General features: G+C 47.0%; 1 protein-coding gene across 3 annotated transcripts in view; it reads left to right on the top strand.

The window, feature by feature from the left end:
- The window catches only part of ENO4 (enolase 4), a 434,196-nt gene that overhangs the window by 293,022 nt on the left and 114,438 nt on the right, over window positions 1-26,736 (top strand). For 2 of the 3 annotated variants that reach the window (XM_069239262.1, XM_069239261.1), the window contains one exon: window positions 22,411-22,606. The exons of the other annotated variant lie outside the window; for it this stretch is intronic. In XM_069239262.1, coding sequence (XP_069095363.1) covers window positions 22,411-22,606 — 196 coding nt within the window. The remainder of the gene's footprint in view (window positions 1-22,410; window positions 22,607-26,736) is intronic. 3 annotated transcript variants of the gene reach the window in all.

The raw sequence follows: 26,736 nt of genomic DNA, 5'->3' as shown, positions 1-26,736 counted from the left end.
TTGAGGGTTATGTGGGTACCAAGAAAGGGAAGGCGGTGCAGTAGAGGACCATCTCACGATGGGTAGTCCTCTGCATCAAGATGTGCTACACTTTGGCATGCTCATTCAACCAGAGCAACTGCTACTACCACAGCGTTAGCATGCAGAGTTCCAGTCCTGGATATATGCCAGGCAGCAACGTGGGCGTCTTTACTTACGTTCACCAAGCATTACTGCCTGGACAGTCAGGTCCGTAGAGAATGCTACTTTGGGAGTTCGGTCCTGAAGGACTTTTTGGTGTGATCTTAGTTCGCAGCCCACCACCGGGGATGGTATTGCTCTGTTATCTATTCTAGGGTTAGGAATCTGCAACTAGAAGTCTCTATCAGATGTACAAGCTACTTACCTTTAGTAACGATATACCTGGTAGAGACATATTCTAGTTGAAGATTTCATAACGACCCGCCGATCTTCTCCACACTGCGAACTGTTTCCTAGGGCCAGGAACGTCCCTTTAAGGGCCCTAGTTTTGGCGCACCATTCTCAGTGTTTTTCATGGCTCCGCGCTACTGGCGTGGAAAGTCGTGAAAAGAAACTGATGTCAGCACGTTGGGGTAGCGCCTTTATACAACCGTGACATCATCACGGCGATGACAACGCCAATGGTGTCTGTGGAGTCAACCAACGCCACTTAATGGCACACAGGGTACTGCTCGAAGAAAAATCTCTGGATCCAGTCTGACTCCTGGGGGAAATTCTAAGGTAAAGAATCTTCAACTAGTATATGTCTCTACCAGATATATCATTACCGAAGGTAAGCAACTTGAACTTCAGGAAGAGATTTCTTCCCATCCTCAATTGCTGGTCCCACTAATTGGTTCCAAGGTTTTCACATGACTTTACCATACTGGTGGAACACAGTATGGGCAGGAGTCCCTTTCAGTTGAGGTTTACTTCATGTGGATTTATCTGCCCACATCACTGCATTTTCATTCTTACATGGTAAACAAGAAAGTGTCTGTCAGCCTTGTGGTCACAGCTCATCACACACAGCGGAATGGGAAGGAAATGGAAAGTAGGGTAAGGGGACCCTCAGTTATTTCTCTGACTGACCTTTTAGAGGGAGAAATAAAAGGTATTGTGCATTTGTACCCAAAGAACCCCCTTGTATTTGGCCAACCTTCGGTTGTGTCCCCTGAAGGGCTAGTGAAGGAGCCGAGGTGACTGGATCAGAGGGCACCTTTCTTAAACATTGTGCTTCCAGTCATGGCACTCCCGCCTATCTTCCCCATTCTTGCACTATGTTCTAGAGCTCACGCGCCATATTTTCTGTGGGACTCCCCTTATTCCTTCCTACGCATCTAGTTTATTTTCCTGTCATTTTCTGCCCAGACGACCCCTTCAATGCACTTTAACTCCTCACAGGCAATACATATGAAGCAAGGCAAGCAACAAATTAGACTTCACCTCAATAGTGCTTACGCTATAAGGTCAAATCACCAGGTCCAGTACTTGGCTGTTCACTTCCAGTCCCGCTGGAGAAATATCTCCCTTACCTTTGGCACCTGAGGTCGTGAGGAGTCTGGTCCAGCATTTACCCTCTTCAGTGCTTGAGTGTAGCGGTTTGTAGGCTCATAATCCACCAGGTTCATATTAAGAAAATAGACACTTGGTAGCCAATAAGTCTAATATGTGATTAACGCAAAATAGCCAGCAAGCATCAAAAGTAAAGTGCAAAATGATGATATCAACGGACCAGAGCTTTGCCCCCAGACAATTGGAGCATTTAGTGCTAAAATTCATACATTTCAGCACTACATTTATGTAGTTTTCCTCAATGCAAATGAATGGAGGAAAGAACAAGAAATGTGCTGATGAACATCTGTCGGGCTCTTGTGGGGAAAAATGTGAGAAGAGGCTGAATGCTTGTTACACTAAGTTAGGGAACAATAGCTGACTACACCAATTTCTGCAGTCTTGCTTCGTTGTGCCAGCAAAATGGGTCCATCTAAAATGTGTAAATGTGCAATAATCCAAGGCTTTCATGAGCTTTTAGCAGGTATAAAAACTAAATTGCAGTTGTTAATACAATCAACATGGTATAGGAACTTTTTGCGCGCTCGGCTTCATTCCTCTGATACTTTGTCTACATGCTTGGAGATTATGTAGTGTCAGTACAAGGTATGCCTGCCACCAGAGGTAGCAGATGTCATGTTAGCTGCCTAAATAAAAGCCACCAAGTCTGACTTTGCAGGTAGCTGTGATGAACAAGTTACTTCCCTCCTGCAACACTCATTTTAGTAGACTAGATAGGTGCAAATTCCTCACCTTTCGACTATTCCCCAGGGTCAGGCTGGATTTGGTAACTTGTCAGTAGTACCTGGGTGTGCTGATAGATGACACCATATGGCTCTGGACCAAAGTCTTTTCACTTCCGAAATGAAGTGCAGAGCCTATGTAGGCACCACTCCTGCATGGTGATGTCAGTTCCTTTCTTTCTGTGCCACCAGATGCTGATCCAGAGCTCCTTGTCTCTTGGAGACTTACCTCATTTTTATTTCTCCAAATTCTTCTCAGTGTGTAGTATGTCACTCCCTGAAATGACAAGTCTCAAGCCCTGTAGGGACTGTCGCAAACAAATGTCTGTGAAGAGTCCCCATCAGGTGTGCCTCTAGTGCCTGGAGTCGTCATGAATCCAAGACCTTTAGAGACTGCATAGAAGAACCCAAAAGCCTTCAGAGAACGTAAGGCAAAATTCTTTTGCCAAGCACAAAAAAACTCCTTGTTGGGACTGTGCCAAGTTGTGCTAAGTGTCCAAGGTTTGCTCTTAGTCCCATTCCCAGAGTCGACATAGATGTTCTAGAGGTCGATTTTTGTTGCTTTCTTAGTCTTTGGGTAATCATAAAAAAAACAAGAAGTCCAATCAGGGTTCCTCTCCCTTATGCCAATCATATTCACATTCTTGCCTCCAAAGTCAGCTGATTATGCAGCTGATTTCGCAGCTGGTTCCGGCACAACCAGAGTTTCTTGGGATTCTGCCACATTACTTCAGATCGAAGAGTTACGCACAGCCATGCTCTGGCAATTTGGATCCCTGCCAACTCCCTCTGGTGTGCCTTTGGGCCTCAAGGAGATGAGGCTCCACATGGGATACCAGCGGTGGGTTTGCCCTCACTGCCAGCTGGGCCGTCTGAGCCCATGATACCTCTGGTTTCTCTTCAGACCCCACTTCCGGCACCACAAACCATGCCAGCCCTGGGCACGTTGGCACTGATGTGAACTTCATAACCTAAGGAGTTGGATACAGTTGTTGTTTCTGATAGCAAGTCAACACTGGTCCAACCTTGTCTGCCATCACACCCAAATCCGACCGAGGCACAACTTTTGTCTCTTTGAGATCAGCAAGATCATCCACACTCTCTGTAGTCCCTTTTCGGAAAAAAATCCGACAACGATTAATGCCTGAGTGATGAGTTTGCTTAGTCCTATCAAGATGTCCATTGTATAATGACTTTCAAGAGGCTAGTGGTCTTGCTACCTCCCTAGAGATGGTACTGCTTTCTTCTCCTGAAACATCCACCGAGGAATCCGCTTCCTACCCCAGGGCGACAGAAGTTCTCCATCTACAGCTTCCCCCCCAGAGTTCAAGACAAACGTTCCCACTGAAGTTGTCCAACCAGGGCAGACATCTTTGGAGCCTCTCTTGCCTTTTATCGAGGCACTGACAGCCTCCCTATTTTAGTGCTTCAGCCAAACTGTGCTATTGCCCAACCAATCATTCGCCCGGTGGCCAGGTGCCATCACCCCGGTCCGGGCAATCTGGTTTACTATTCTCAGCACCCCTCACCAGACAACCTAGTGGTGGAGGCTTCTGCTAGATGTTCCAACCCCACACACATTTCCGACTTCTCCCCTGACAGGGAATCTAAGAGAGTGGAAACATTCATAAAACGTGCCTTCTCTTTCAGCAGTCTGGCCCTCCATTCTGTTAATGTTGACTGCTTGTTTGGCTGCTATTCTGATGCCCTTTGGAACTCAGTGACACAAGCCCTCCCTGGTGTACCTAATGACCTTCCCCATATTCTGTCTCAGGTGGTTCAAATGGTCATGATGCAGCTGAGTTAACAAATTGATGTGGCTTGGACACCACCAATTCTATTGGGTGGGCTGTTGGCACCAATGTCGCCATTCACTGCCATTCTTTGCTGCATTCAACTGGGTTCTTCCACGATGTCCAGTCCTCCCTGATAGACATGCCCTTTGACGGCACTCGTCTATTTGAGGACAAGGCTCACTCCCCTCCTGAGCGTTCAAAGAGAATGAGGCACCAGCTCATTCTCTGGGCCTCTCCATACCACCTCATTAAACCACAGGAGTTCCACAGCTCATTTCCAGCCTTAGTCAAGGCAGTCTGTCCAACAACCAGTGCTTAATTTGTGCTTGTTGTTTCCGGTGCTGAGCACCAGCACTTATTTTGGAGGGCCGGGGCTTATTCTTCATCCTCAAGCATTTCTGCGAGCAAAAGACACCTATGGGAAAGACGGAGAAAGGGAAAAACGAAAAAGCGTCACAATGGGAGAAAGTGGAAAGCTGCCACAGTGAGCTGAAGGGGCAGCAAGTGGCTGTAAATGGATTTAAGAGGCCCGAGATGGCTTCAGGATTACGCTGCCTCAGTATTTCCTGTTCGCACATTGAACTACAGCAGCCACGTGTTTAAGAGGAGGGCTTTGGGCACAGGCACCTTTTTATTTACAAATTAAGCACTGCCAACAACCACAGGGTGCCCACCCCTCATGGTAAATATCAGTGGGTCACTAATTTCACTGGCCCCCTGTGGCACCTCCTGCTCACTGCGGACCCACCTGCCTAGCCTCTTTAGCATCCTTCCAAGAGCACAGCCAACCGGTGGGAGTCAAAATCCACCGATTATGCCTGGGTTGGATAGGTAGGTTCTGCAGAGGTTCCACAAGGAATACATCCTTCCTTTCCTCTCCTCCCCTTGCACCTTCCACCTTCTCCCTAGCACCTGACTGAGGACCATCTCTCTATTTTGCGGCAGGAGGTGCAGGACCTTTTGGCCAAAGGGACTATCGAGAATTTGCTATTGTCAGAAGTAGGGCATGGTTGTTATTCCTGCTACTTTCTGGTGCCCAAGATGGATGGAGGCCTTTGGCCCATTCTACACCTGCAACCTTTCAACATCTTCCTCCAGAAAGAGAAATTCAACATGCTGACCCTTGCCCAGGTCTTGTCTGCCCTTGACCCTGGAGACTGGATGGGAGCGTTAGACCTGAAGGATGCTTATTTTCATATTCCTGTCCTATCGGCCCATCCGCGCTACCTATGGTTCATGATGATACAGGACCATTTTCAATTTGCTGAGCTCACCTTTAGTCTCACTAGTGCCCCTAGGGTGTACACGAAAGTGATGGCAGTGGTGACATCACACCATCAGGCATTATGGGTGTTAGTCTTCCCTTACCTTGATGACTGACTGTTAAAGGCTGATTCGCCCCAAACAATTGTCAACCACCTCCAGACAAGAGCGAACCTCTTGTCATCTTTGGGGTTCACTACCAATGTGTCGAAGTCTTACCTGAGCCCTTCTCAGATTCTCCCCCATCATCAGAGCCATTCTGGAAACTGTTTGGTTTCTTGCCTTTCCCCTGAGAAAGAGAGCCCAGGATAGTCAATCAATTGATCCCAGTTTCTCAGTACGATAATGGGGGACGAGGGGAATTCTTGGTCTAGTATACAGTCTCCTCTAGGCACATACAATTCAAAACTGGGGTACACTGTTCCTTTTCACCTACGCAGGTAGCCTATTAGAGACCTGGCAGAGGTCACCGGGAGCATGTGCTTCTAGGAGCAAGTGCCCTCACCCACCCCAGGGTGATATGCTGTATCATCGCATCTGTTGCTTGTCAGGCCGGCGCTGAGGTGCCTGATGGGTCCCCTCTAGGGGGCACTTTACCTGAGCTCTTTTTGTGTTAAGGTTGCAGTGAGATGAACTGAGAGCTGTTCCTGGTGTTCCAAATGAGATGTGTGAAGATTGTAAAAAGTGTGGGATTAAAATTGACTGTAGATCCTAAGAGCAACTGCTGATTTTAATGAGGATAAAGATCTATGTCAAGGTTTCAAACAAGACTAGAAATTCATGGGCATAATGATCCTGGTTTCTATTGAAGGGCCAAGCAAGGTCTATTGAGTCCAAATTATTATTCTGGATTCACTTATCAGTCAAGAAGTTTTATGCCCAGTATGTAGAAAGACGATCATTCAGCATTTCTTCAGGACCAAGATGTAAACAGTGCCCCCAGCAGCCTCGGAATGCGCACTGTTTGCCATGGCAGACAGTGTGCATTCTGAGGGTGCTAATAGGGGAACCCGACTCTTTAATAAGATCCCAAGTCAAGGACACTGCACCCTGCTCTCGATCAGTATTGCTTTTAGGGCTCTGCGTCTGGGGGCATGGGCAGCCTCTAAAGCAACTGACTTCAGCCACAGGGGTGGTCCTAATTATAGGCTCCACATGTCGTTTGCGGAGGTGAACTGCATCAGTGAGGAACCCCAGGGCACCACCTAACGGTGAATAAGGTACTGCTGAGAAGTTTCCAGATCCAGTCTGACACATGAGGAAAGTTCAAAAGCTGAGGAATTTGCAGCTAGATAGTCTCTACTACAAAGTATTACCAATGATAAGTAACTTGCTTTTTTTAAAATTTGGAATCAATCCTTTTAGATCTGGAATCTAGATGGATATTCCAAAGATAAGGGACTGTGATGAAAATGTTATGCGGCACAGGCTTGCTACGTATGTAAAAATATGTTCAAATGGATTGGGGAACTTTGAAGTACAAAGCACTCTGGCAAATAGTGTTGGGAGCTAATGATGAAATCCAGGATTATTAAGTTTCAGTGAGGTAGTCGCCTTCTCTCATATAAGAGTTAACTTGAGCCTGGGTTATGTTGTTCTCTTTCGCAAGGTCCTCATATAGTGCTGACTGTTAGAATAATTCCTGCAGGTCTAGGGAGATACTACGATCATTTTAATAACAGCATTTGAAAGATTTACTCAACTTGTTTGAAAAACAAAAATGCATACAAATAATAAAGGCTTTCACAAGTTTTTATTTTTAAGTAAGCAGTAAAATATGTTACATGAACAATACAACATTCCCTCATTAAAGCTGTCAGTCAAGCTGCCCGCACAATTCCCTGATTCATGCACAACCTTCATTCATTATTTGCTCCCACAGAACATTCCATAACGCTGTAGATCATTTCCTAATTTACTATATAGTGTATTGCTGTTTTCCCATTTTATGTTCTTTTTTTTGCATTTGCTGGTTTAAAAATTGTTAAAAAATTCTATCAAATATTGGCGGAAGATGATGAACCTAACTCATTTTTTATTCCTATTTTTAAGACTCCATGATGGTAAAAATGATAAGCAAGACTAGACAAAGAAAAATAAAAACTTTTCGGGATAGAGAAGGAAGATGACTTTGATCTTGGCTAAATATTTTTTACAGGATCACCACTGATAGCTACCTCTTCAAAGTCTGTAGAGGAAAGGAGAGCAAAGTAGTGTGGCGATTAGCCTCCTTTTCTGCTACAGCTCTTCTCCAACCTTGTTTTTGTTTGAGACCCTTCCAGATATTCCCCCCGCCTCCTCCCCACAGTGTTTCTGGAGTGGCCCATTTCCACTGCACAAGTATTAGCATCTGCTGCATTATCGAGGCAAGGATGTTTTACCTCTAATCTTGGCACTGACCTGTAGGAACGAATTTAGCTGTCATATTGGTGCTAGTTTCTTGTGTGGTGAGCTATTCTCATGAGGCAGTCTGTCGCAAGACATTTGATGTTGAGGCATTCTTCAGTGATCTCCAAAGATGACACTGAGGATTCACTTGTTGTTGAAGATTCAGTTTTTCAAGGTACAGTTATTACCCCCTTCTTCACAACATTTGTACAAAAGCTTTGACATGCCTAAGAGCTTCTCCAGCATCACATTAAAACCTCACCCTTTAGGTATCCAGCATCGCTCAGTTATGCCTAGAAATATACTCACAAGTCATGTTCTCCATTTAAAAAGAAAAAGGATGCCTTCAAAAAGGGAGAGTCATCCTACACTATATTGGGTAGTTCCAGTTGTGACTGGTTGATACATTTCTACAGATTTGAACATGTTGGACTTACTGACTGATGCAAAATTCAAGTTTCACAGGAAAACATGTTCTGGTATCTTACTATGGTCCTCATTACCAGTTTGGCGGGCCAACTTTCAGCCCGCCTGACCCGTGGGAAGGAGTCAGTTGCAAAGCTGGAGGACACCACAACCCCCAGCCCAATTTCAATGTTTCCACTGGACTGACTGGCGGGAACTTATGTATTAGGAAGTTTTCGCAGGTCAGCCTAGTGGAAACAGTGCAGCGACATTGGCCTTGGTTCCTCAGGGCTATATTCAGGAAACTTCTTGATGATCTTTCTAGGTCTCAAGGTGCCTCTGTATGTCAATATTTGAAAAATTGTGAGTTGTGGACACTATTGCCCTAATTATGAGCTTGGCGGGCAGAAAAGGACGCCCACCAAACTCCCACGGTCTGGTTACTGCCTATGCGGCAACCACTACTATGAGTTACCTGCTGGGTCAGTTTCTGCCCGCTGGCCCAGCGGGAAACACGCAACAACATTGACGCCGGCTCATATTGGAGCCGGTGGCAGTGCTGTTGTGCGTCAGGTGCACCAGCACCCGTCGAGCAAATCACTGTCTGCAAAGCGGACAGTGATTTGAGCAACGGGGCTGGCCAGGTGGGCCCCGGCACCCCGTCTCCACCAGACTTTACATGTCAGTGAAACCACCATGTAAACACCGGCAGAGAGAGGGGTCGCTGCTTGCAGAGCTGCTCTTGCGGATTGTGACCGCCGGCAAAGCCAGGCCTTCAGGCAGCTGAAAAGTGCTGGTGCTGGTGCCGGCGGTTTGGCGGCGGTCCGACTACGAGGCTGGAGGTCTGAAGACTGCCAGCCTTGTAATGAGGGCCTATATTCAGTTTGGAGATAATTCAAGGAGACAGTGTGGCCTGTTTTCCATAAGTCACCCAGTGCCGTGGTTGCTACACGACGCCAGCCCTGGAAGCCCTCCAGGCAGTCTACCTGCTGCAACCACATCCTCTCTCATAGGGCAGTCTGAGCCCTCAGCCTCCCCAGCCATTTAATGTGCAATAGAGTGGCCCGCCTGCACATCAGGAGTATTCAGGAGATCTGCGGGAGGTCGCTAGTGGGGCAGCCTCCATAGAGGCTGGATATCCATAGCGCCTGGGTACCGTCTCACGTGATTAGTGTGCTATACAAATCAATATAACATATCAGAGGTAGGCTTTGGATGCCCCATCATTCAAGGACTCACAACTCAAAACACCAGGAGTCATGCCTGTCTCTGAACAGCTAGTTATTGAGGGATATTGTGTGCTGCCCAGTTATAGAGACAAAGGTCAGGAGCACTCAATCCTCTCTTCTACTGTGTTGCTGTGCATTTTGCGTACAAAACTCTGGGTATCTTGCATGCCCAATAAAACCTAGTCGCCATGGATTGCAGGTCCTGGAATAAGGAGGGAAGAAGTATGTAGGGGTAATTCTGTAATACATATAAAAATCTAGGGAGGACCAACATCTTGTACAGGACTATCCAACCTGGGAGACTCAGTTCGAGGGACATCCATGAGTCTAAATCTGTCCTTGTTCTTAATAAAATAGGAGCAATGTTTAGGTCCTATGCAGTTTGTAGGTTACAGGCGATAGTGATGTCTAGGAAATTAAAGGGTCCTTAAATTACCTTTAGGCTTGCGTTTGGGAGTTGTGCTGATGGTGGGGACCATCAGATATATATATTTTGATTTGGCCCAGTTGACCCTTAGCCCTGTGTTATCGCCGAAGATGCCTAGGATTTAGAGAAGGCGTGGCAATGTTGTCAAAGGTGATAGCAGTTACAATAGCATGTCATCAGTGTAGAGAGCTACTCTAGCTTCATGTTGGGGGACCAGGAAAAATCCTGTACTTGGGCATCCACCCTATTCCAGCTTGCCAGCGGCTCTATCACCAAAGCGAAAAGGAGGGGGAGGCGACAGAGGGCAGCCCTGCCTCGTACCAGAATAGGGAAGGGTGTGAATAGTACTCCACTTACCCTCACTCCTGCAGTGGGGGAGTCACACAGAGCATTGATCACTGCAAGGAATCTAGGGCCAAAGTTCATGCGCTGGAGCATGTGAAACAAGAAGGGCCAGCGAACTGTATCAAAGACTTTCTCATAGTTGACCAAAAGGAGGGCTGTTTGGTCCTGCAATTTCTCTTGGTGGAATAGTGCCACATGTAGTCTGAGGAGGCATTGGCATGTGCCTATATATTTTTATATTCCTGTGGATCCATTCCTGTTTCCAACCTCGGCTGCACAGGGTTTGGTTGAACAGCCTGACCTCTGCCCAATGTACTGTGTGGCCAGCACTCACATTGTGGTTTGGGTGTCCGCGGTAGGTTAGGTTTAAGGCCTGGGTTAGAATATACTTTCTAAGAAGCTGGATGGTGCGTATGAGTAAAAAAACTTTTTATATATTTAAATAAACTAAGACATTCACATTAAAACATAACTAATGTACACTTATGGTTACAAATTATATCCAAACAACTACTGAAATTTTCACATTATGGTTCACTTTGCAAACTATTACTCTCACAATAACTTGTAAACCCTAACTCTCACACCAAATGGAATGCTTATGTTCTCACAATATTTCCATCAATCATCTCCGACAGCTAACACCGCAACCTAATTCAATGGCAACACATACTGAGCTAATGAATAATACTACATTTGTGGTTGTCTCTTTTACAATGTTTGGGGTAATGGGATATGTAAACTCATCTGTACGATTATTTACAACATTTAAGATTGCGTGTGATCTAAGATGGTGCCCACTGTCCGCAGCCTTGACAATTAGACTGGGGACTGTAGGCACCATCTTGGCTGTAATCAGGGCTGCAGACTGCTGCTGCATATCTGATAGAGACCTCTAGCTGCATATTCCTTACCTTAGCCCCTTGGTCCATTTTCCAAAAATCAAGGGGTTATTCATATTCAGCTTTTTTTTCCATGGCCCCTCTTGAAAGACTGCTGACCAGACATGCCTAGTAATGAGAGATGTACTTCTTGTGACATTTGGGTCTAATTTACATTTTAAAGACAATTCTGCGGTTGTGATTGGCTGTCAACTAAAGTAAACTTGCTCCAAAAGACAGAGTGCAACTTCTTTGGCAACAAAAGGAAGAAGTACCATTTTGGAAAGAGCAAGGCATCTGAGCAGTTATGTTTGGGAGAAAACTCATTTCCAGGAGAAGGACTAGCAGACAGCAGAGAGGAAGGTGTGGCAGGACCATTATCATGATCAGCAGCAGCTCACACTGAAGATGTTATCTGCTCTAGAGACTCAGTGGAACTGGAGCAGACATTCAAGGGCATTTTTGGGGAGCTCTTTAACCATACACTTGGAGGATAAAAAAGGGAATACCCGCATGGTGACCTGCAAGCTCTGTGATCAAAAGCATAGCAGAAATCACCATGGACCCTACTTATTTGGTACATAAAACAGGTGGAGACACGCCAGGTCCATTTACTGTTGAATAACTTTTTTTTAAAATCAGTTCAGCTGTGATTCTGGTTCACAATATTTCCTGGAATTTTAGTTTAGGCATAAAACGGGTCCTGTGAGATTCATAGATAGCGCCTCTTAACTGGCCTGTTAGAGGGGATTAATTCATTTCTATCATGATTTATCAACAGAGCCCAACGTTTAATATGTATATAGCAGACTTGTAGGTAGCATTTCTAGGACAGAAGGAAAGAAATGTATACTGACAACGAGAGTGAAAAGTGGATAATCTTGGATTGTTTTTCACTTCAATCTCTTCATTTATTACACATTTAGTTTAGATGTCTCCGAGATTGGCAAAACTGCAGGTGAAATGATATGCTTCAAATTGAATATCAGGACATTATGGAAAAATAAAAAAAAGTTATACCATCAGTGCTAAAGGAAAAGATTGAAAAGTTCGTGCAACTATTTAACAGAGCAAGAAATTTAATTTCACACTCTTATCAGATAAAAATGACTAACATTTTTGAAATTCAGTCTTGTTAGATAACTCGTGTATTACCTAAAGTCTCCCTTTTTTTTGCTTGAATCTTTTTACTGTTTTACTGTATTCTTAATTACATTACAGGCTAATAAATCATGCGCATTGTACCTACCTACATTGCAATGGGGGAAAGCTAGAGACAGTATTCCTGACATAGTTTTTATATGTCAAGTGCGTAGGCTAGCAGTTAATATATCTGCAATTGGTCCGTAAACTAAAGCTAATGTTAGAAGGGAGTGCTTCAGGCCTAAGTTATAGTGCACAGACCCCTATCTGGAGCACTGGTTGCATCAATTTTACAAGTTGTCTTGAGGTGTCCTCTCAATGAACAGCTCCGCTACTTAGCATCGTTTAAAGGTGAAGATTCAGCATTAACAGCATGTGAAACAATACAACCACAAGAACAGTTAACAACTTGGAGTCCGCTTCAAGCACCCTTCTGCCCCCCGATCCCGTGGTTCTGCCCATTCCACCCATTCAGTTCTATCATACATGACCACAGGGGTTGTTTCCTAACCGATACACTGGTGTTTCATCCCCCACAAGGGGGGATGCAGACGGTGTATGCGCGTCACTGAGGATACAGCATCCAGTTCTTGCTCGCGGACAGCTTATCCAGTCATCAACGGTGCATGATTAACCACAGCTGTTTCCGTGTCTGCCCTTTGCCCCAACTCCTGTAGTTTAACCAGCATCACATCCCAGCCAGTGGCCAGGGTGTATCTACGTAGGCCCAAATTGTCTTCCCTCCACAGTGCCGCTCCCTCGGCTTCCGCCCACACCACAAAAGATTCTTCCCACGCTACTATTGTTGGAGACTCCGTGGCTTTCCATCGCCTATTAATTAGGTGTTTGGCTGCCAACAGACCAAGAACTAGGAATCTCGTCGAGGCTTTGTGTTTCTTAGCTCTGGGGAAGAGGCCTAGGAGACAGGCTTCCCATGTGGACAGCAGCGAACGCGCTGTGCACTCCAGAAGTCGTATTGTAATGCAGCACTAGTAAGTATTTAAAGAGGTACAGGACCATAACATATGAAGTAAGTCTGCCCCTACCAGCATACAGCAGGGACAGGCGGCATCTACTCTGTGGAAATATTTATTGAGTTTTGCCGGCGTGAGGTAGACCCTATGAAAGATATAAAACTGGATAAGGCGAAACCTAGAATTGCGCAGGATGTTAGTTTGGCTTGACAGGGTCACGGCCCATTCTTTGTCATGACAGGGCCTGGACAGATCTTCTTCCCAGCTGGTACGCAGCTCAGCCCAAGTGTGGCCTGTGTGTATTCGAAGTGTGTCCGTGAACCATCGTACCAAGTGTCTGCCTTGCCCCAAGACATGCATATATATAGCAATAAGTGCGTTGGCGGCTCAGCTGTTATGTCTCCCCAGTGTCCAGATAGTGTTGCTGTCAATGAATTATATAACGGGAACTGCCCTGATGGCAGGCCCATCTCTGTTGCTAACATGGTAAATGGGATAAGCGTGCCCTCTCTTTATAAATCCCCCAGTGTATGCAACTCTGCCACATGCCAGGGCCCCAGCTTGGCACCGCTTGTGAGACGCGAACCTTGTGGTGTGCTCAGAAGTGCCAAAGCAGATGCATAGGGAAGGGCTGCATGCGTGAGGCACACGCTTCTGTGGTAGCGGCGGTGCGCCACGCCCACAAGGAGCACTGGGGTGGTGTTTTTAATGCCGTGTTGGACACCTGGTGACCGCAGAGCCACTGCGCCACCCACTGGAGCTGGAAGGCCAGGTAGTACAGCTCCATATTTGGCACCGCTAGGCTGTCACAGTCCAGAGGCAAGTACAGTTTCTTTAACGCTACTCTACAGCGGCTTTGTTCCATGTAAAATCTCTGATTTTGGATTCCAGCTCCCTAAAGAATCTGGCCGGAACATAGTAAGGAAGGTTGGAGAAATAGTATAGCAGGTGAGGGAGAACCACCATCTTCAGGAGGGAAGTTCTTCCCATCACTGAGAGCGGTAATGTTTGCCAGAAATCCATCTGGGTTCGGATGGAGGTCACTGCTTCCTGAGGTTTCCATTGTGGAGATCCTCTTCTGTGTGGAATATGCTGATGCCAAGATAACAGAATGTCCTAGGCTGCCAGGGAATATGTACCCCAGAATGGCGAAGGCCCGGATCTGGCAAGTCTGGGTTGAATGGGAACAAGCATGATTTCACCCAGTTGACCTGTAGCCCCGAGAGGGCAGCAAATCTTTGCAGTATATCCGCAATTCTGGCAGGGATGTCAGTATCCCTAAGGTATGAAAGGAGGTCATCTGTGTATAGGGACACAGTGTGAGCCATCACCTAGCAGAATACTCCAGGCCTCCCCTCTCCGATCCACCTCCAAAGACTCCTTTGCAAGGGAAAACAACCGTGGGGAGTGGGGGAATCCCTGTCGGGTTCCTCTGCCCACCTTGATTGGGTCAGAAAGGTCCTGCCTGTCTTAACCCTAAGCTGAGGTTGGGTGTATAACAGTTTCACCAGTCGATGGAAGTAGGAGCCCAGTCCAAATCATTGCAGCACCTCAAATAGGTAGGGCCATTCCAGGGAATCAAAGGCTTTTTCCAGGTCAAGCACCAGGCAACCCATCCGAGGCCAGTCCTGTGTCAAGTATCTCTTGACCCTGAATAGGCATCTGATGTTCAGGGATGTGCTGGGAGCTGGCACAAAGTTGTTATGGTTGGGGTGAAGCAAACGCAGCACCAGGGGTGCCAGTCGCATTTTCTAAATTCTGGCCAGGATTTTATAGTCTATGTTGAGCATCGCGAGAGGCCTATAAGAGCCCAGTTCCGTCAGGTTTCTACCAGGCTTGGGAAGGGATACTAGCAGCGCCTCTCACTGTGACACGGGCAGGGTCGCAGTCTCCAACGCTACTATGTGAAGACGGAGAAGACGAGGTGCTATCACTGAGGAGAATGACTTATAGAAGTCTGACAGAAGACCGTCAGGGCCCGAGGTTTTGCCGGCAGTCAGTTCGCGTACACTGTCTTGTACCTCTAGTAGTGTCAAGGGTGCATCTAATTCCTTCCGTTGCTTGTCTGTCAAACGGGGGAGAGTGTTCAAGGAGAAGAACTCGTCATAGTCCGTTGAATTCACTGTATCTGAGGAGCGATATAGGGCAGTGTAATGGTGTAGGAAAATGGATCCCTGTTGCAGTTACCCCCCACTTTTTGCCTGATATTGATGCCGACTTGACTGAGAAGTGTGCTGGGACCCTGCTAACCAGGCCCCAGCACCAGTGTTTTTTCACTTTAGAATGTACAATTTTTCCACAATTGGCACATCCCTGGCACACGGATAAGTCCCTTGTAAAAGGTACCAGTGGTACCAAAGGCCCTTTGACCAAGGAGGGTCCCTAAGGGCTGCAGAACATTTTGTGCCACCCTAAGGGACCCCTCACCTAACACATGCACAATGCCATTGTGATAGTCCATTCTTAGACATTGTAAGTACAGTGTGGCCATATGAAGTATATGTTCTGGGAATTTGTCGAAAACAAACTCCACAGTTCCATAATGGCTACACTGAATAGTGGGAAGTTTGGTATCAAACTTCTCAGAATAAAAACCCCACACTGATGCCAGTGTTGGATTTATTACAAAATGCACACAGAGGGCATCTTAGAGCTGCCCCCTGTCTTTTACCCAATCCTTTAGTGCAGGACTGACTGGTCTGTGCCAGCTTGCTGCTGAGAGATGAGTTTCTGACACCATGGGGTGAGGGTCTTTGTGCCCTCTGAGGCCAGAAACCAAGCCTGCTCAGGGTGGAGGTGCTTCACACCTCCCCCTTGAAGGAACTGTAACACCTAGCAGTGAGCCTCAAAGGCTCAGGCTTTGTGTTACAATGCCCCAGTGCACTCCAGCTAGTGGAGATGCCCACCACCTGGACACAGCCCCCACTTTTGGCGGCAAGTCCAGGGGAGATAATGAGAAAAACAAGGAGGAGTCACCCACCAGTCAGGACAGCCACTAGGGTGTAGCCACCCTCCAGGACAGTAGCCATTGGCTACTGCCCCCCAGACCCAAACACACCCCTAAATTTGGTATTTAGGGGCACCCCAGAGCCTAGGAAATTAGATTCCTGCAACCTGAAGAAACAAGAAGGACTGCTGACCTACAAGCCTGCAGAGAAGACTGAAGACGACAACTGCTTTGGCCCCAGACCTACTGGCCTGTCTACTAACTTGAAAACCTGCAACCAGCGATGCATCCGACAGGGACCAGCGACCTCTGAAGCCTCAGAGGACTGCCCTGAACCTAAGGACCAAGAAACTCCTGTGAGCAGCGGCTATGCTCAACTTCAACACAACTTTGCAACTTTAAAGAACTTCACTCTTCCCGCCGGAAGCGTGAGACTTCACACTCTGCACCCGATGCCCCCGGCTCGAGATCCAGAGAACCAACACCACAGGGAGGACTCCCCGGCGACTGCGACTCTGTGAGTAGCCCGAGACGACCCCCCTGGACCTCCACAGTGATGCCTGCAGAGAGAATCTAGAGGCTCCCCCTGACCGCGACTGCCTCTAACAAGGGACCTGACGCCTGAACCAAGCACTGCACCTGCAGCCCCAAGGACCTGAAGGAACCGAATCTCAGTGCAGGAGTGACTCCCAGGTGACCCTCTGCCTATCCCAGGTGGTGGCTGCCCTGAGAAGCCCCCCTGTTCCTGCCTGCACCGCTAGAGTGGCCCCCGAGTCCCTCCTTTGAAACCAATACAAAACCCGACGCCTGCTTTGCACACTGCACCCGGCCGCCCCTGTGCCACTGAGGGTGTGTTTTCTGTGCCTACTTGTGTCCCCTCCAGTGCTCTACAAAACACCCCCTGGTCTGTCCCCGAGGACGCGGGTACTTACCTGCTGGCAGACTGGAACCGCAGCACCCTTGTTCTCTATAGGCGCCTATGTGTTTTGGGCACCTCTTTGACCTCTGCACCTGACCGGCCCTGAGCTGCTGGTGTGGTAGCTTTGGGGTTGCCTTGAACAGTGCCAACTTCATACAAATGGTGAGTGAACTCAGTGTCTATCTCACTCGGGGTGTAGAGCATAACACTTGTCGCTGAGCGCAGTTCCACAATAGGGACATGATCTTGTTCCTGGAGGAGCAGCCAGGCCAACAGCCTGCCTGACTGATCAGCTGCGGCGTGTGTACCGGCTGAGTGAGCTGCTTAATTAAGGCATCGCAACCTTTCTATTAGTGACATATGTTTCGCTCAGGTGGACGCTAGCCCACGGGTATCTGTGTATATGTTGCTTTGTTTGTGTGGTAGTAGGGACCTTTCCACTCAGGTTAGGTCATGCTCAATGGATTTACGCAGGCTCCATTGTGTACCTAGACAATGCCCTCTTATGAAGACCTTGAATGTCTCCCATTCAATAAGTCCTGATGATACGGAACCAGCGCTGTGTTCAAAGTACTCTGGGATCGCTGCATCCAACAACGCCTTAAATACGGCATCTTCCAGCAGCTCAGGATTTAGTCGCCATGTGGGAATGGGAGGGAATGAGGAGGATATGTGTCCCAACCCAGCTGCAGGAGCTGGGGATTATGATCAGAGTGAGTGCGGCCTAAGTAGTCAGTCGGCAGGACCGCAGAGTTCAGATTGGTTGTACAAAGTATTCTATCAAGCTGTACATGTAACTGATGTGTAGCTGAAAAAAACGAGTATACCCTAGTTTCAGGATTATGCTGGCGCCATGGGTCCAGCAGCCGCCAATGCTGGAGCATTCCCGCAGCGCACGCATGACCACTGTAGGTGCTGTAGGTAGTGGGGGAAGGAACCGTCTAAGTGGGGAGGGGTCCAGCACACTGTTGAAGTCACCTCCCAGCAACCAAGGGAGATAGCTCCAGTGAGAGAGGGGACCAGATAGCTGGCGAAGGAAAGAATCCTGGTCTGCATTTGGTGCAAAGATGGACCCAAGCAATAGTGTCCGGCCACTCAAGCGACCGCACACGAGAACATAGCGCCCCTCAGCATCATTTCACAGTCTTCAGTCATGAACGCAGTACCTGGCCTTATCCAAATTAGGCATAGGAAGAAAGGAAGAAAAATTTGGTGCAAACAGCTGCCCTCGCCAACGCCACCGCAACCTGGCAATGACCGGCTGCGCAAGGAGCGTTTCCTGTAATAGTACCATGTGGATTGAGTGTCGCCTGAGATATGAGTATATGGGATATCTGCATGCCGGCGTATGTATGCCGTGCACGTGCCATGTAAGGATGTTGGTAGAAGTCATATTTGTCAGTAGATTAATAGTTCCTTAGAGTCCCATTCCCGGGGAGGTCCAACTCTACATGGCTGTTGGATGGGGTACAGGGGGAGGAGGAGAAAGCGGGAGGGGCTCGAGCTCCAATCAAAACCAAACCTATGCAGCTTGAACTAACTGCTGCCATAACGATAATGCTGTCGAATACCATCAGAGCAGAGGGACAACTGGTATCTGCCCAAACTGTGTAACTTTCCTATCTGGCGTAACCAATGCGAGAAGGAAGTACCCACAAACAGAGAAGTGGAGGGGGTGAGAGAGTTGCTCCGTAAGCTCTAGGGATGGGGCCCCTGATGTGTTGCAGCTGTGGGTAGCAGATGGGCACGCATCGCAACACCTAATGCAGGACCTAACAATCTAGGCGTGGGTTCGATCTTTGCTGCGCAGCCAGAAAGGATGAGAGCAGCACAGCTCAATAATTCACACAAGAAATTAGTCAACTAGACCATGTGGAGGCAGGGGCAATATATAGTGAAGCACAGCCCCTTAGTTGTTTCATATAACAGCATTGCGTGTTGAGTTGTGGACTGAGAGTTTTGCATATAACAGCTTTTGAAGCTCAGATAATATTGTCCACTGTCTGCGGTGTCACAGCAGGGGGTGCGGAGGATCCAGTGTCAGAAGCATGTTGGTGAAGGAACCGTCCTAACATCAGAGTACACTAGTTCTGCTTCGGCGTCAGAAGTGTCCGATGGTTCCCTGATGGCTGCTGCGTTCTGCAGCGCCTGCTGTCATTCCCGTATGATCTGGTCCAGGTCAGGGGCATGGCATGTTTTCAAGGGAGGGGTGTCACGTCATCTGCGCTTTTTCCGTCTGCGGAGTTGAGAGTCCTGCAGTGCTGTCCCTTCTGCCATTGCCTCTTTTTGGCTGACCAGATTAATCGATTACAGCCACTCCGATGCTGCTTCAGGGATGTTAAAGAAGTGTACCTTTTCACAGGCCACGACTCGCAGCCTAGTGGGCAAGAGTAGGAGGGAGCATGTTAGGTTGAGGGCACGGAGATTGCGCTTCACAGACAGGAAGTAGGTCTGCCGTTTTTGTACGGCGATGGTGTAGTCTCGGAACATCATAACCTGTGCAATGTCTACCTAGAGTGTCGTGAGCAATCTCACTTCCCACAAAATAATGTCTCTATTTGCGAAGTGTAGCAGGCGAATCAGGAAAGGACGGGGGCCCGCTTCTGGTGGCCCGGCCCTTGACGGGACTCAATGGGCGCGTTCAATGATGAAGAAAAGTGTCAGTGATCCCACTGGACCAGTTCTCGAAGCCAGTTCAGCATAGATGACTGCGTCTGAGCCCTCCATGCCCTCCGGAAGGCCCACGATACAAATGTTGTTTCTCCTGGAGCGCCCTTCAGCATCTTCCGCACGGCACCCCAGGATCGCCAGTCTGCCCAGTACTGCTTGCAAAGAGGTTTTTAGTTGATTCGTCTTGGGAACGAGCTTGTCTAATTGGCCTTCCAGAGAGAGGGTTTTATCTGCTAGTTTGCAATGGTCGGGGTGAAGCAAGGTGAGGTCACTGGCCACCTTATCAGTCTTGCTCTCCAGCGAGGTTTGAGCCTGGTCCAGAGCGGTTCCGATGCGTTCCATCGCTGCCTACACCGCATCCAGTTTATGACCATCAAAGTCCAAGGCCCTGGCTCTCGGTGCTGACTCCTTGTTCCCTGTTCTGGAGCATAAGCGGCCAATCCCTTCAGCCTCTGGGTCCTGACAGCTTAGGCTCATTGACTCGGCCGCTCCAGGCTGCCAGGGCACAATGCTCCAATAGCCAGAAACGCAAGGGGGGCCCGCTTGCGTGCGCAGTGTGCAGGTCGCAGTGCGCAACAGCACGAGCAGCACTCCTCAAGTCGGCTACATGTGCTTACTAGGGTGTCGGTTCACTGCTTTACTCAACCGCGTAGTTTCGATTTCGGTCTCTGCTCCAGGGTGTACCTGAGGGCCTTTCTCATGCTCTCCTGTAGTATGGCCCCTCCAATGCAGTCGAGAGCCCCAACTGACCCGGTGGCCCAGAGCAGCAGCACCACATGGGCCCAGGGCTTTCCAATAGCCACAAGACCAGTCCAGGCAGTTGTGAGGGGTGAACGGAGGTAACGGACAAAAGCAGGGACCCCCACCTCTGCTCTAGGCCCAGTATTGGGTGCTCTTCTGGGCTCCTCCGTCACCGGCAGTGGCAGTATAGCGTAATTCTGGTGCCTGCCGACGTAAGACATGAAATGGTTAGCTCCATCTGAAGATACATTGGAAATACCTAGGCCTTACCTTACTTCAGAAAGCATGCACTCATATCATGCACTCATTTTGTGTTACTTTACGCTATAAGCAAAGAAAACTGCCTGAGGCTGTTTTTGTTTGTGGAAAGACTACGATGTGCAAGACCAGCTGTGTTTATCATGGTCAACTTAAAAAAGATGTATATTGTTTTGATGGTGTGTAGGACACTTGTTTAGAAATAAGCTAAAAGAATAAAACACAAATTTAGGGGCAACAATTTTACATTTGCAAGATTATATTTTTGAAATGAGTAGTGGGTTAAACATATTACTGATCTGTAGTTGTGTGATAATGTTTCTGTACCAGGCCTGATAGTTTGTGATGCATTGTTCCTCTTGGAGCAAGGTCAAGACTGGTTTGTATATGCCTGGGTCCAAACTGAAACGGCAGGGTGAGCAAAAGAATGAAGGTTTGGTATGCTACCCTGAGCAATTGCTAGAGGTTAGAAAAATTGCAGCATTGCTCTCTCATCACATGTTGTTTGTTTGATGTAGGCCCTAAGTGGAACAGCTATGGCCAGATGTGGGTCCCATTCTTACTGTGCCACTGAAACCAAGCTATACCTGCAAAACAAAACTTGGGATGCTTGTGTTCCGATTCAGGGAGGACCTGGTGTGGCAGTTCGGGCTGGACTGTCCCCTGTTGGAACAGGGTCAAGACTGATTTGCAAATGGCTGGGTCCAAAGTGAAAATGTCCATGTGAGCAAAAGAATGGGATGATGTACTGAGTGATTTCCTGTGGTTCGACAAATTGCAAACTTTCCTCTCATCACCTTTTGTGTGTATAACATTCCTATTCCAATAGACTGTGAATTATCTGGTTATAAGACTATAATCCCAAAAAATACCAGGTTTTATCACGTTGAGAATGAGCATCTAGCTCACAATAGGTTTAGGCCCCAATTATGAGTTGTGCTAAGTGGAATTCCCATTTGGAATTCCACTCAGGCCAATTATCAGTGGGCCGCTGTTCAAGTACCTGTTTTTTCCGGGTGTGGAAACGTGATCCGATTTTCATAGCAAGAAGTTCTGACTAGTAAAATTGTTTTTAGAACGGGTTTCATTATAGCTCGGACTCATTTCTCTGCCCCACCTCAAGCCAATTCACAGTGAGAGCATATAATACATATGTTATAGGTAATGCATGTAATTCATGTAACAAATGTAATGTTTCTCCTTGCCAGGAAGCATCTTCCCCTTCCCTCCTGCATCCTCCACACAGCACAGTAGACCTTTCAGACATTTACCTCCTGCTTATAGCAGGTAGTAAATGGCTGTATTAAACCCAATGGAATCTGGAACTCCATGCAGAATACTGGCAAGCCAGAACTGTTCCGTTGAAGTATTCCCCAGTCTGTGCGATTTAACTTGTAATTTTAGAGATTCCATGTCAGGATTCTGGCCAGTATCAGAAATAACAGCCACCTGGAATCTTTGGGTGGAATTCCACATTAATTGTAATTGATGCCTTAGTGGTGTAATATTGCTTACTCATACAGGGGGTAAGTCATGATGTGAAAAGCGTGCTAAAAACAGCGCTGTATAACTTTTAATTCCACTAATAACAATGGTGGTGTGCTTTCAAAACTTGCACTGTAAGCCAAGGATGTAGTGAACTAGAATGATACTTCTAATAACTGCATTCCTTTCTGTTACTGCCTTATGTTTATCCACCTGAGCCCATTCATTGTCCTTTCTTGCAGGATTCTCAACAGTGGAATTACCTTTTCAGTGCTCTTGGATCTAGATGCCATCTTATTGTTGATGCTGCTTCTCAAAGCATTTCCCAACTCATAGAAAACCGTGGCATAAACACACCAACATCCAGTGGCTTGGTCATAAGGCACATTAATCAAACTACAGTGACGGACCTCTTGGATATCTTACAGTATGTGGATGGTAAGTATGGAAAGCGATGAGTAAGTCTTTTGAAAACAAAACTAACACCAACTGCATATTGTGGCACATGCTCTGCTACAACATGTTGTGCTGGGCACTGCACAAGGAACCAAAGTAACAAATAGGTTCCTTTTGAAGTGTTGAAGGGAAGAAAACAGTTTAGGTTGTCAGGGAAGGAGTGAAGAGACAAGGTGAGATCTGGCAGGCAACTGCTTGGTTTTGCCACCTAAAAAGTGCCCATGATCCTGTTCATGGATTGTTTCAAGGTATTATCTATTAAGGGTGAAGATGTGATGTGGCATCTTTGGATTGGGCGGAGATGCCCATCTTCTAGAACTCTCTACATCAGCTTTTTAACCCCTGCACAAGGGGCTCTTGAGCGAAGAGGAGACTACAGAAGAAGGGCGGACCAACATGGTTACATATCCTTTCCTTGCGAGGATTCCAGGCTTGCACTTCTAGGAACTTTGTGACTTCTGTCTCTAGGATCACTGGCACTGACCTCCCCACTCCCTCTCTGGGAAACAATTGAGGACGGCTTTGCTATAGTGCTTAAAGGAGAGGGGTTTCCAGCAAATGCCTTGGACTTTTGTGGACCAGAACATAGGAGTGCAGTTGGCCATGAGACCTTGGGTCCTGGGGAATGCAGAGAGGCATAGTAGTCTGCTCTGAGGGCCCCTGGGTGCTGCGGGTGCTGCTGCTGGAGATGGAAGACCTTGGATTAGAAGGGTACTAAAAGCTGAAGGGCTGGAGGGCTGATGCCTGAGCCTTTTTCTCAATGCAGGTGGGACACTGTAACCAATTGCCAAAAACAACTGACAAACATTTAGAGACTAGAAAGCCCTAATTGGATACTCCTGGCAGCTTGACTGCACTGCGATGCACAGAAAGGCTGAAACCCCATTTTATTTTGCCCATCTAGGTGTGAAAAAAACAATTATTTATCCCACTCATTGTCAGGTTGCACAATGGGTCTCCCAGCGGTTCATTATTCATTGACTAAGCCCCTCGGGACAGTCGGTGCTCTAAGGCGGCTGAGGCTATGAGGAGCGCACTACTGTCCAAGTGAAATAACCCTTGGGGACAGCCAATGCCCTAGAAGGGGAGCAGTTAACTTACAGCGTGTGGCTCTCCAACATTCACATTGTCCCAGTTGTCCGACTGCCAACAGTCGCCAAGCAGTAGAAGTCCCAGGGTCTGCCAGAAATGACCTGTTAGGTGGGGGTTATCCTGGGCCAAAGCCTTGCACTTTACATCATGAGGAGCTCAGCAGCGTGAGGAGGTATAGAGAGAGAATAGAAGCTGCCTCCCCTGACAGCAAAAAAGACACCACGCCGTCACTGGGACTTCCAGGCGGTCTTTGACCAACAGCACAGGTGCACCCTGAAGGCACGGGAACTACCTAAAAAATTGCATTTTTGGTACAGGGTACCCCAGACGGGTAGCAAGACCACCAACTGAATTAATTTGTGTTAGGGGGGCATTCAGAAGCATTGATGGGTCCTTTAGAAGGTGTACGCATAGGCATTTTCATCTGCCAGTCGGTATATATTTAATTTGTACATAGTACATTGTTTTGTGTCTAATAAAGTAATTTTCCTTGAAGCACTGACTAAACAGCGATGTATAAAGTGTTGTTTGTTGTGTGTCGGATTATCTAGCCCCCTGAGTAAGCAACTGGTCGCTCTAACGTTTACTACTTCTGAGCTCTTACCCAATACTGGTCCACTGCCAACCCTAAGACAAACATAAAACCCTTTTCTTTTCAAACAATTGACAAAATTCCTTCCTATTCACAAAAAGTCAGTGCGCAATTTACAGACACTTTTTTGCAAAGGAAATGTCGTACGTCACACCATTAATTGTTTGTGAATCTGCCTAACAGATAAATAGATGCTCATCGAGGTCATCATCTGTCAACTGTAAAGAATACAAAGTCCCTGCTTTAACCTGTGCTCTGTGCATCACTCAGATCAAAACGTTTGCCTGCCGTAGTCTATGGCCATCAAGGGTTTCCAGGACGTTTTACATCAACATTTGACTTGATTCAGTGCAACACAATTATGAAACTTTTTTTTATTTATCTGTCAGCGCATGCAGAGCACAAATATGCTGGGAGTTTGGCCTGCGTCAGCAGATTTTCTACAATACTATAATATCATAAGAAATGCAAAATATGTCTACCCGAACGCCTTTTAAAGCCCTATGTACTAAAGAGTAGGTGGCAGTACTTTATTGTCCAAGCATGTATTTGAGGCTATCAAGGAACTGGAGGTGGACAACTTTTGGAAGGATAATCCTTCAAATGTTTAAGCGCAAAGAAAACGCTCTGCCAAAGGCACGTCATAAAATCATGATTTTACTGTGCCTTTCGACGCTCAAAAGATTTCAGTTTACTTGGAAAGTAGCGCCATGGTCTGCTCTTTGCGCACCGCCTCTGTGGCGTCAAAAGCCCTGCCGCCCCAACGGGTGATTGCTCCTTGACAGGTTTAACATGGGAGCCAAGGAGGTCCAGAGTGAGGCAGGGTTGGATCAGAGCCGAGGAATCGCCAAACTCTCAGGATCCTGCCCATCCTTGCGGACTGGCCTAAAGGATGAAGGAGCTGTCCTGACTAAATCCATCACCTGTCAGAGCACCAAGAGAGTTCCAGAACATGTAGATGAGGTGCTGAAAAACAGAAACTGGTGCCAGCGCATGGTTTGGCACCTAATATGCTCCGATGTCATCACAAATGTTGGGATCCCCGCATCTGAAACCTCATGGTGCCCCCTGACCACTGGAGATCTATTGCAGTGGAAATGTTTCCGGACCAGTCTGAAAACTGATCTGGAGAGGTATTCATCAGGTGGAGAATCTGCAGAAAATTGCATCCATGAGCCATGACACTGTTTTGGTTATGGAACCATCTACAGGAGCTTTATATCAAAACACGGCAAATGAAATTGTTGCAAACCTTGCGGGCGAAAATGGTCTAATAAATTGCAGAGTACAAATCTAGCTATGTGGCTCTGAGAACACAAATGTCAATATAAAACATTTCCTTCTTGTAGACCACTGTCACACTCCTTTTTCTATGTTTTAAGGATCTGCTCTTTCTCATTAAACCATCTAATGTCTGAGCCCCTGCTCAAAGGATATATTTTAAATAACTAAAAACACGTCGATATCATTAAGGTCAGTGTTCGTGAATATCTTTAGGTTGGCCAGGGGTCGCTCCCTAAGTAGGCCACATATACATATGTTGTGCAGTTTGCAAAATTAGACTACCATGACATAACAGGTCTCCCGTATAGGAAACTGCAGTTGTCCTCTTTCAGGTTTGCGGTGAAGCTCTTGTGCTCAACAGGGGGCTGCGTGGACTGGTTAGTAATACGGCGCTGCTCACAATAGGACATCATTTCCAGGCACTTGAAGGCCAATTCAGAAGCAACAAATGACTTCAAAAAAATTGCCACCGCATCTAAGCCATCAAATGAAATAAAACTCTAGAGATCACAGAGGTTGAAAAGAAAAAAGAAAACTAAGATGAGGTTTTCAAGAGCAACATCAAATCAACCCCCGCCTAGAGCAAAATGATAGAAGTAATAACTGTGCAGGGAAGTGGGTGGATCAAGTACAGGGGAAGAACAGTCTGCAGAACAAACAAGTAGTGATAAAGAAACATTATGTGCAAGGCAAAACACCCAGTAAAGGGCAGACATGAGGAGTGCCTTCACCTGTACTGTCAAATGTAAGACCATTTATATTTAGATACGTTTGAACATAAATCAGTTGCTGTGAATTGCGCCGAAACCAAAATGGTGCACAATATATAGAATGCCTATTCTAGCCACAGATTAATGACAAAGCTGCATCTAAGCACTTGTATTTTCTTCTGGCAATAATGACCATTTAATAGAAGAGCACCATCCGAATCTTCACTTCATTTGGTTTATTAAGGAAGTGGCATGTTCCTCCACATTTTCGGACTGGAGCGCTTGCAAAAAAAATATATATATATATTTCTTTTGCTCGTAAATTATTCTCTAAATGTGTTTCGCTTTTTAAGTATTGTTCAGACTGTGGTTTCCGGATCCATCTTCTCCTGGAGCTTTTTGACCCAATTCACCAAATTACAAAAGTGCAGGGA

This window comes from Pleurodeles waltl, chromosome 6, assembly GCF_031143425.1.
Source record: "Pleurodeles waltl isolate 20211129_DDA chromosome 6, aPleWal1.hap1.20221129, whole genome shotgun sequence".
Lineage (NCBI taxonomy): Eukaryota > Metazoa > Chordata > Amphibia > Caudata > Salamandridae > Pleurodeles > Pleurodeles waltl.
The sequence above is the reverse complement of the archived record's forward strand: the minus strand, read 5'-3'. Positions and strand labels throughout refer to the sequence as shown.